Genomic DNA, 11,115 nt, shown 5'->3' with positions numbered 1-11,115 from the left:
AAAAAATTATATTAAATTATATTAAATTATATTAAAAAATTGCAATATATATCCCCTGAGAAACACAGCAAACAATTAGAACGTCACAAAGTTTTAATAATACAATTTAAATATACTTAAATAAAGTTTAAAATAAAATTAGTATTGATTGTTTCAATCAATTCATAATATTGTACTAAATGCTCTTTCGCAATGAAAATACTTAATTTTTACGCAACCGTTGTAATTTATTGATGGAAAGAAATAATGCAGAGAATGCATGTCTGACTAAAATGGGCGATATCTACTCGCAATGCAGGCCACGTACTTATACCGCGATCGTGTCACGTGCAGATTATTCATCATTTCATTTTGGAACGCCTACTCAGATTAAGTTCCAAGACTCACCGTCAATATCGATTAGTAATTCAATTAATTATATTCTAATAACATATATTCGAGAATGGTGTAAAATTAACATGCGACGGTGAGACAGTTATAGCTTTTTCATCTGTCATCTTTAATGTATCACGATAAAATTGACAAAAATAATATTGACTTACCAATATTTGGATGTTGTAGTTTTCTACATATCCGCGCCTCACGCTCGAGTTTTTGGAAATCTGTAATGAAAGAATGTTTATTTAAATATGTATAACATAATACATTAATAAATTCAAGAGAACTAATAAAAGTAATTTAGATAACGTAATTTTGATAATGCAAATTGCTATTTTCTCTCAATGCCACAATTAATTATTATTTTTGTATAAAATTATAAAAACATTCGGATATAATTTCGTGTAATATAATATTAATTGATTTGCCTTAAATGTTCGATCGCCAGACATCATAATAGAATCGAATTTCGTAATAAGATTTCTCAACGAATTCTCCGAGAGCTAATTCACTAAGAGGCACAAGAAAATTACATTTATCGACGATAGACTCATTTTGAGGATCATTTCCCGTTACCTCTTTACGTACACTGCGGAATCGATTCCCTGTGTAATATTTGATGGCCATCTGATTAAAATAGCTCAAAATGGCGTGTCCTGATACAATGAACAATATCGAAACAACAACAAAAATATATAATGATAGAATATCGAGTTTTTCTCGATTATCTCGTACTTTTTAATTTGAAAAATTTATAATATATAATATGTAAAATATTAATGTAATATATAATACACATATATTACGTAAAATATTGTATGGGATTATTATAATTAAGAAGACAAATAGACATCGCTTCTAAATTCATGTATAAAAGATTTACTGCTTACATTCATATATATATATATATATATATATATATAACAGTATCATTTTTTTTTTAATTTACAAATTCCCTAGATCATATAAATGCTGATCGTTCATTACAATCGTTAATCAGTTCTTCAGTGATAGTTTATATACTCTAATTGCTTAACAAACATAAAAAATGAGAGTTTGAAGTGTCGAAAATGGTAAGTACATAAAGTGTACAAGTAGTACGAAAAACATCACGAATTGACAAACATTTTCCGTTTTTCACGGAAAAAGTAGGTTACTTGACAGAATCAAATTTTCCGCTCGCAATATGCTAAAGAGTTTCACTCGCTTACGAGCTACATGGAAGGTAATCATTGACGAAGAAAAAACTACAGAGAACACGCACACGCTTAGAAATATCATCTAAATGAATATTTAATTTTTCTTTCTTGCTGAATTATAGCAAGCGGATTAACACCAACACTATCCTACGACGTCACGAGACTTTACGATCCTACATCAGTTTTTTAATAAATCGATCATAAATTTGCAAGCAGTATGTGTGCACGGATATTTCCTGTTGTTATTTTATATGTAATTTTTTCCGTAAGATTTATATATAGCTAATCAACTTTTTCAGTGACTGACAGCAAACGCATTAATCGTACTGTATGTATCGGACAGAATACAGAATAAACCTTCTATACTTATAATTTCAAATTTTGTTTAGACGTAAATTAATGATATATATAACAAAGCAATATAGTTATTAATATAACTTTACTTTTATTTTTTATATTGCTTTAGCATTAATATAATATTCATCTTAATTTCTACAAAAAAATAATTAAATCATCAATACTTTAATAAATTGACAAGTAAAAATCATTAGAAATATTTAAAAAATAAATAAGCAAGACCGAGAGAGAGAGAGAGAGAGAGAGAGGGAGAGAGAGGGGGAGAGAGAGATAGAGAGAGAAATAAGAGAGTTGTGTTTGATTCCATATTCATGTGCAACTAAGGAAATATTATATCTAAATACATTGCTTCAAGCTCGAGATAATGATAAATATTATAACCATTTTTCGAATGTGTTACGCAGACAATTGTACTCAGAAAACGTAGTATAATTGTATTCACAATAATACGTAAATTGGTTAACAAATTTCAGCGACACATTTCACGACTGAGTAGAATAAAGTTGCATATAACATTGCATTCGGTATTGTAGGTACAAGTTGCAATTACACGTAGATAAGTCACGCGATGAAATATTCGCGGATTATCTCATTTACTAGCTCGTTATCGCCATTGAAATTTCAATTTTTCTTGTCCTCTTTATAGACTTTTTGCCAAATAAAAATGTAATTTTCAATCATTAGCACAAATGTAGCTAAACAAGCTAAACAAAACGCTTTTTATAATCTCTTTCATTTATTTATCTTTCTTCCTTAATTTCCTCAAAATATCATAGTATCTTCAGATATATCAGACCATTGCATCTTACATAAAGAAAATCCAATTGCATAAGAAAAAAAGTTGATGTAACATGACCTTTTCCATAATCCGCAAACTATCTCGCATTTTATATAGACGTGAGCACGCTTATTAACTATATCGGCAACATTAATTTCTATTTGCAACCAATAAAGAATCATCCTGATTAAATAGAAGCATATAATCATTGAGTGAGAAACATATAAATCTATTTCATTTCATAGATTATTTATCACTTGATGGCAATCCACTAATCGATAACAGCCCTTGCGATCACCTTCACCTCCAACCAATAATTAACACGATCTATAAAAACATATACCTATAAAAAGCGATAAAATGACAGTGAAAGAGAGAGAGAGAGAGAGAGAGAGAGAGAGAGAGAGAAAGAGAAAGAAAGAGAAAGGTTGCGCACAATACATACATATATATATATATATATATATATATATATATGTGCGCGTGTACATGTACGCGTGCTGTTTGAGCGAATCATTTCCAGCAGGTTACGTATAATAAACGGGCTCGTTAGAAAAATATATATTTTTTATTTTTATCTCGTTATAGACAACTCTGTGCAATCTATCCTTAAGCATATGTGTGTATGTATTTTTTATAAGAAATTATGCATACTGACATATAGCGACCAAACGAAAATCTATTGTATATACTGTAAATCAACCAGCGTATAAAGAGTCACATGTATAAATTTTTCTTATATATATTTTAATAAAATTAATTTCGAAGAATACAAACAATTAATCACCAAATAAAATTGTATCATTACTAATATAAAAGTAATTGTGGATTATTCTTACAATATCGATATTTACTTTACGAAAGCTTAAGAAAGTTAATATTTCATGATTTCGAAGATACGAAACGAATTCTCGTGCAGAAAAATCACATTTCCACACAGTTTCTAATCAGTTTCATTTTTCCGGCAATCATGCGTTTCACGTAGATCGGAAAGATGAATATCAATATGCGATCCTTAAAGCATCTCCTAATAAAAGGGTGTCCATCGTCGAAAGGTTGATCGTTTTTGTCGCAAGGCCGATTCTTAGGAAGCATCCACCCGATGTAATGCTTCTCCCATCCAATAGAGCACGAATGTGTCACGAAAGCGTCAATAATAAAAATCACCGTTATACAGTCGCGTTGGCTTACGCAAGTCGATGCAGAGAAAGTACGAGGCACCCTTGATCTATCGTGCGTGATAAGGCTACAAGGATAATGATGCATTTTTTCCTCATGATTTCCGGACAGCAATGAATATAATATCCCGTTGGAAACTTCGTAAGAAAAATAGCTTTCTTATAAACAAACAAAAAATTTTAATTTAATTTTTTTTTCATTTTTTTGTTACCTATAGCTATGTTAACAATTTTATACAGATGATTTTTCTAAAAGGAAAAGAATGGAAATATGTGGCATTGCTGTGTAACTGTGTCAGTTTTGGGATCTGTATTGTAAGACAATTATCTTATGAAAAAGATAATCATTGCAAAATTGCAGTATTATAAAAATCTGTTCGAAGACATTTTCTAGTTTATATTTATATTTAACAAATTTTATTTTTAGCTCTTGTTTAAGAAATATTATCAAAAAAAATAAAATGATACGACATTTCCTCTATAAATATAAAATACAAAAAGAATTAAAACAAGATTAAGCGGAGTCAAAAATTTCTAGTAAAAGACAAATAAAGATAAAGATTAGAAAAAAGGAAGAAAACATGAATATTAGCGTGCATATGTCAGAAAACATGGCTCAGTCTACTCATGATTCTCTTTGTGAACCAAAGCCGCAAATTAGAAATTCAAATAATCGCGACATCGACGAAATCCCAACCATATCGCTCGATTAATTATTCGTGCCAAAAGCAGCGGAAATTCCGCCGCTCAAATGAGTCTCAAATAAATTTATCCCATATAATAATTTTCAGATGGTAAAAAAAGATTTCGTTCATCTTTCTTTAATAGAATTAGGTCATCTTTCTGCTTTTAGATAAAAATGTTCGAGCAATTTTATTCGAATATAAATACGAATTATTAGCCTAACTTATTGTTAGATTGTCTAGAATATATTCAATTTATACGTGACATTACATTCTCTCTGTATGCCTTTTAATTAATTGCCCACGTAAATGATCTATGACATGATTTCTATTTTCTATTAAAACATATTTTAATTTTTACGTTATAAAATAAATGGTCAACCTGAGACTGTCATTCTAGGATTAATTATAAAACAAAAGAAATTATTATTTTATCTAACATAAACAGAAATAAAAACAAAATTAAACTATCCCTAATTAAACAAAAAACTAAATTAACACAATAATAAGTATATAATAATATTATAAATTAATATTATAAAATAAACAGTTCGTTAGTCGTGCAGTTTATTACAAATTATTATTGTAGTGCATTTTTTATCAACCGTCATTTCTCTATGTTTGATCGCGAATGCATGAATCTACACACACACCAATTAATTTAATTATACTGATTGTTTTCGTTCGCTGCGAGGACAAAGAGCTTCATAAACGAACGAATGAATAAACAAACTTATATGTATCCGCAGGATTATATGTAAATAATTTCGCAGAGTAAAAAGTACGATCGCACGTGCGTTTCAACACGCATCACAAAAGAAATGGAAAGAATTCTATCCCTCAAATCATGTCGGAGAGTATAAGTGCACCGTGTCATACTCGGTCGCAGTGTCTCGGAATCGGAAATGATGGGAAATGACAGTCAAGCGCGAGTCGATTCGTGAGGAAATCGAGGAATTCCTATTCCTCCTACTCCATCGCAACGTTTGGTTCCTGTAGCTCGCTATTTGCTTCCCTCTCCTTTCTAGAATGCGAGTTTTATTCGTTGCGCAGAGCGCGTACGCCATATTGCGGAGACCGCGGCCTCCGTTAGGTCAAGAGGTTACTGGAGCAAGGTCGTAGTCTGAGCTGATTTGCACGAGCAAGCGATTCTTGTCCGAGAGGAAAGAACAAGGACAGGGAGAGAAGGTAGAGGAAAAGAGATATAGAAAGAGAGACAGAGAGGAGAAGGAGGGGGGGGGGGGGGAAGAGACGATAAAACAGAGAAAGATGCAGGAGAGAAGAGCAGAAGGACAAAAGGAATAGAGGGAGGATTTACTCTTTTACCCTGACACCTTTTTACCTTTTTACCACGCCTCGGCTCGGCTCGGCTCGGCGATGCCAAAGATAGATTTATCTCGCCGCATCGTGCCCGCAGAAAATGGCTATAAATTGAATGAAGGGGGAAGGAAGCGAGGGACGGAAACGAGTACGCCAGCTCCGCGGGAGGAAATTATGCAATTCCGAGTGCTCGCGAGTCGTTCAGCGCGGCGAAGATGAGACGCGACTTTCCTTTGCGATATTCTCTCTCTCTCTCTCTCTCTCTCTCCCTCTCTTAATGCATAGGAATTGAATCTTGAGCAAACGAGGCAACGGTCTGTTCCAGAAGAATCTACTGAGAGCGATATATCATTACATTCATTGAAAAAGTTACGTTTTCATCGTGAAATCATCAAATATTATATCATGAAAAAATGTTATAAAACGAACGGATTTTTTTTTAAATAAAAATATCTATAATTCAGAAAAAAATTATTAAGAAGAAATTTTATCAAAACGAAAATTAAAATAAACTTTAAATCTTAAAACTCTTTTATTATTTCATGATAAGGCAATGTGAATTATTCAATCTTAAGAAAAAATTGAATAACTTTTTAAAAAATTATTGTAAGATGTTTTAAAAAAAGAAAATGAAGATAAAAACATATGTTCCGTATGGATTACTTTATTACGACTGCTTGTTTGTACCTGCCTAAACTAATGTTTATTATCGATAAACATTTTTTTTTCCATTTTAAAAGAGAATACATTCCTTATTATGTTATTGTTGGAAAAATAAGAGTTTTTAATATTTAAAGTTTAATATTTAAAGTTTAAGTTTTTTTTTTTTTTTTTAATAAAGTTTCGTATACCAATTCGTTTTTTAAATAAGCAGGAAAGGTCGTTTTTTAATTTTCAAAATGATGTGTAACTTTATGAAAAAAAAATAATAGAAAAATATTTAAATATGTATTTGTTAAGAAATAAATGAGTTTAAAAACTCATAATTTTTTTGGATCGGGCAATTGATTTTCCTAAATATAATAATAGTTTGAAAAATTCTTTTTTCCATTTTTCAAAGTCTATATCTTTAAACGACGTCCGTCAATTTGTAAAATATTTTTTGTAACTCAATTTTTACTTTCTTGGTTGTCAAGAGATATTCAAATTTTAATTTTAAAAAGATTATTCATCTCAATATGATTCTTTGAGTTATCACTATTGAGAGATGTTAAAAAAATTGTATTAAAATTTGGTGATATCTATTTTTTGCGGATGCTTATATTATTAACACTATTAACATAATTATTTGGTTGATGTGTCATTGTTATTTAACTGTTTGATTATCTGTGAATATTACATTATGCTTTCGGAATTTCTTTCACGATGGTTAACCGCAATGCATTTATGTGCATGTGAAACGATAGTGATCATTTGCGTACTCGGATTTGAACTGTGTTAGATATTGTTCGCATCGTTGCACTGTGTTCAAATGGTTCAATCGAGTAATCAAAACAATACTTCGTTAATCGTACGAACAGAATTGTTACGCGTAATTATTTTGGACGGTCATGTTCTCATTCTACGAATCATGCGTACTTGCAAATTTATATACGTTAAATTTAGTTTTGCAAGAAACTAGTAGAGAGACAATAATTTTATAGAGAAAGAAATATCAATATAATTAGTAAAGGTCAATCTTACAAAAATTATCTTATAAAAGAAAATAAAAAAAAGAAGAAGCATATGTCAATATATGTACTCGCATTCAGCTGATTCGCTATCTTTATATGTCATTTAATTTTTAAAACAGAGGATTTTAATTCGCCTAATTCAATTATATTGTATCATGAATCATCTCATCTTTTGCAATAAAATAAATGAAATAAAATTAATTTTCATCTCGTGTCATTCGAAAGCACTGCTTTCTTACGGATACGTGTAGCGTGAAAGCGATTGAATTTCAAAAGAGGCTGATATGTATAATTTTCCGGACCAACGATCTTATTACAAACTGGTAACTGCATTGGTCCCATGTAGGAATGTGTTGGCAGATTGACAACGCAACGGCGCGACGTATCGTATGGCTACTGCTTTTAGACACGTCGTACGAATTGTTATCATAAATCTATGCTTGATCACAAAAAATCGCAAAAAACGCAAAATGGAAATAGCTACTCGATCAAGTTGATGACACAAGTTTTTCACCTTTCTCGTCTTTATGTATGTACATACACTTTAACGGAATCATATTTAAAGATCTTTTAAAAAAAAAATCACAAACAGAAAAATGAAATAAAAAGAAAAAAATTTTCATGTCTTTATTCTTGTTTCAAAATATAATTGTAGTAATTATATAAAAAATAATAAAACATAAAAATAAAATACATAGATTAGCATTTTCTATGTTAATTTACATAGAAAAAACAATTAACAAAATAACGAAGAACTGCAATATTTTGATATTAACGTATGTAAAAGAAATATATAATAAATTATAAAAGATAACAGTTCTATGTACATGTGTTGCTGTGTGTTGCACATTTTCTGCAATCGAGTAACCATGCGAGAGAAACGGCCACATAAAGACATGAAAGCAGCTCTTTTGCAATGGAAATTTTCGATGACGATACGAACGCTGTTGCCTCGGAAATGTTTCAAACGTTTCTGAAAAGAACGTTCGAGAAGAAGAACCTTTCTTTTCTGTGTCTTCGACCTGTCTGTACTATATGACCTGTATGTACGTATTTGTATCAAAGGAAAGCAAATAACAGTTTCTTTTCTCATCATTCTAAACGAGCGCATATCTTTCTCTTTTATTAAAAAAATATTTCGGATTCAAGAGTGAAACGTGTTCGAATATGATGATCACTTACCTCTATTTGAGAGTTTTTTGGTGTTTATAATTTTTGCAGCAAACTCGTGACCGGTGCTTTTTTGCACACATCGTCGAACCACGGAGAAGGCACCTCTGAAATCATAAGAATAAATATGTTGCAATGTAATTGTTATTCGGAAAAATAATAATATAAAAACATATATCTAACAACGTATAGTGTAGACACATTAAAGCGTAATGTTATAAATAACAAACGAGTTACGAGTTCTCGCTAATTTATTGCATATATCGAAACTGCTATGAGCCTCACAATATACGATAGATATTCTGTAATATAGAATATCTTCTGAATGCTTAGAAGTTTAAGATAGACAATTATAAGTTGTATTATCAGAATGTTAATATAACTGCAAAATATATATCTAATTAAGCTGTACATATATCTACTTTGATAAATGCACTTTGATAATTACTGAGAATATTAATTGAAATTCCTTGAAAATGTTTTAAACTTAAATCTTTTTAGTAAAACTGATGTGGAATTAATATGAAAATTTAATACGTTAAGCAACAATCCATATTTATAATTGATTGAATTGATTAATTATTACCCGTTATTATTCGATAGTAATTATATATCCATAAAAAATATTTAATAATATTCAATAGCATTATTGCAAGAAATTATTTTAAAATGTATGAAACCAATGTTACTGATTTAACTATTGTAAAATTCTTATCATGAAAAATTAGATTACGCTTGTATTAATCATTACTCCACATCGAAATCACTTACGTGTGAAAATATCGCAAAGTCTGTCTTTAATCATGCATTACATCATGGCCTTTATATCAAACATTTATTTAAATGTCTTTTGCCGCAGCTTCCATTAGAAGAAAATATTTATAAATTTAATTTTATATTCGATACTTTTTCTTACGAATATAATAAAAATTACATTTTTATATTGAAAAATAGAAGATTAATGTATAACAAATTTTTCGAAGGGATAAAACATTGAGATTTTTTAAACTCAAGTGTACGCGCGTGTTGCTGGATTTAATCCTTTAATTTTCAAATGATGAAAGTCACAGCCTAGTCAAATCGATACTATGATTCGCTTACACTTCGCGTTGCTAAAAATAAAATTATCACATGCCGATGACGTCAAAAGTATTCATTAACACGATTTTCAAAGTACAAAGAACCGAGTTGTAATGAAACAATTATAATCGCAATCCACTGTAGGCGAGAATAAAGTCCTCAGAATCCATAATTACATATAGAGACTTGGCATCTCTAGCTATCCGAAAACTAAACTTCGATTACTCCACACACATCCCCGCACGCACTTCGCGCCGTTCTTCCTTCTGAAAAACTACGTGCACGGCGCGCTGGGGAAACTTTGGTTTACTAAAGTTTCTCCGAGCGTTCTGTAGTACCATCGATTAAGGTGGCAGATTAGCGACTACAAATTGTCCATTGAGCGAAATATTCGTCGAGAGACCTAAATTGTCGTTTCTTCGCAAACGACGGCTTCCGTTTATCGATACGAAATTACTGCAAAAATCTATTATTGTCCGCGACGTTGTCGCGCATGGTCGCCCACGCGTTTTGTTGCCGTGAAAAAGAGATTTCGTTCAAACGAGGAAAATGGAAATTGTTTGAAGAGCATTATTCAACTGTCGTTTTAAAGCGAAAAGAGAATTCAGTTTTAAAAAACTGAATGGAAGATATAAGAAATATAAATGAAGTTTAATTAATTTTTTATTGTTAAACTTAAATTAAGCGACATTGAAAATATATATATATATATATATATATATATATATTTGCTTCAAAAGGACCTCGATAATCGAATTTATTAATTAAGAAAGTATGTTTTTACAAATGAGTTAAAAAGAAATCAAGAGACGAAAACAAGTGAAGAGAGAAAAGAAATAATTACAACTCATCGTGACGTCAACAAGCAATTGCCAGTTATTTGTTCTCTTTACAGATAAAGGCGATAAGAAACTGTCAGCGGTACGTCTATAATTGGCTTCACATTGAATCGGTAAGAACCTACGATTGACAATGGACAGCACACGGTCCGTCGTTGCGAAGAAAAGTGCAACAGCTGACAATATCAAGAAACTCGACAAGACGTCATAAATAATTAACATTATTATTGTCACTTCTTTCTTAAGCACTTGAAATTGAGGTCAAGTGAGTTCTAGTTTTCTATACCCAAATGAGTGCGCTGTTATATTAGTTTCAATACAGAAGAAAGTCATAAAAGTCAAGTCATAAGAGACTGCAAGAATTTCTTATGCTTCTTATCTAATAAAATTATATATATAAGTATAAACATCATTTTGATTTTAATTATGTAAATTAATAACTAAATATCTTCAATATAAT

At 30.5% G+C, this 11,115-nt stretch overlaps 1 protein-coding gene across 25 annotated transcripts in view; it reads right to left on the bottom strand.

Moving 5' to 3' along the window:
* LOC108691965 (calcium/calmodulin-dependent protein kinase type II alpha chain) overlaps positions 1 to 11,115 on the bottom strand; it is a 105,871-nt gene that overhangs the window by 65,075 nt on the left and 29,681 nt on the right. For all 25 annotated transcript variants that reach the window (XR_001931942.1, XM_018199965.1, XM_018199966.1 and 22 more), the window contains exons 2-3: positions 8,749 to 8,843; positions 543 to 602 (exon numbers count right to left, since the gene is read on the bottom strand). Coding sequence is in view for 24 of the 25 variants with exons in the window: in XM_018199965.1 (XP_018055454.1) it covers positions 543 to 602; positions 8,749 to 8,843 (155 nt within the window). In the remaining variant the exon portion in view is untranslated. The remainder of the gene's footprint in view (positions 1 to 542; positions 603 to 8,748; positions 8,844 to 11,115) is intronic.

This window comes from Atta colombica, unplaced genomic scaffold (assembly GCF_001594045.1).
Source record: "Atta colombica isolate Treedump-2 unplaced genomic scaffold, Acol1.0 scaffold55, whole genome shotgun sequence".
NCBI classification, from domain to species: Eukaryota; Metazoa; Arthropoda; class Insecta; order Hymenoptera; family Formicidae; genus Atta; species Atta colombica.
The sequence above is the reverse complement of the archived record's forward strand: the minus strand, read 5'-3'. Positions and strand labels throughout refer to the sequence as shown.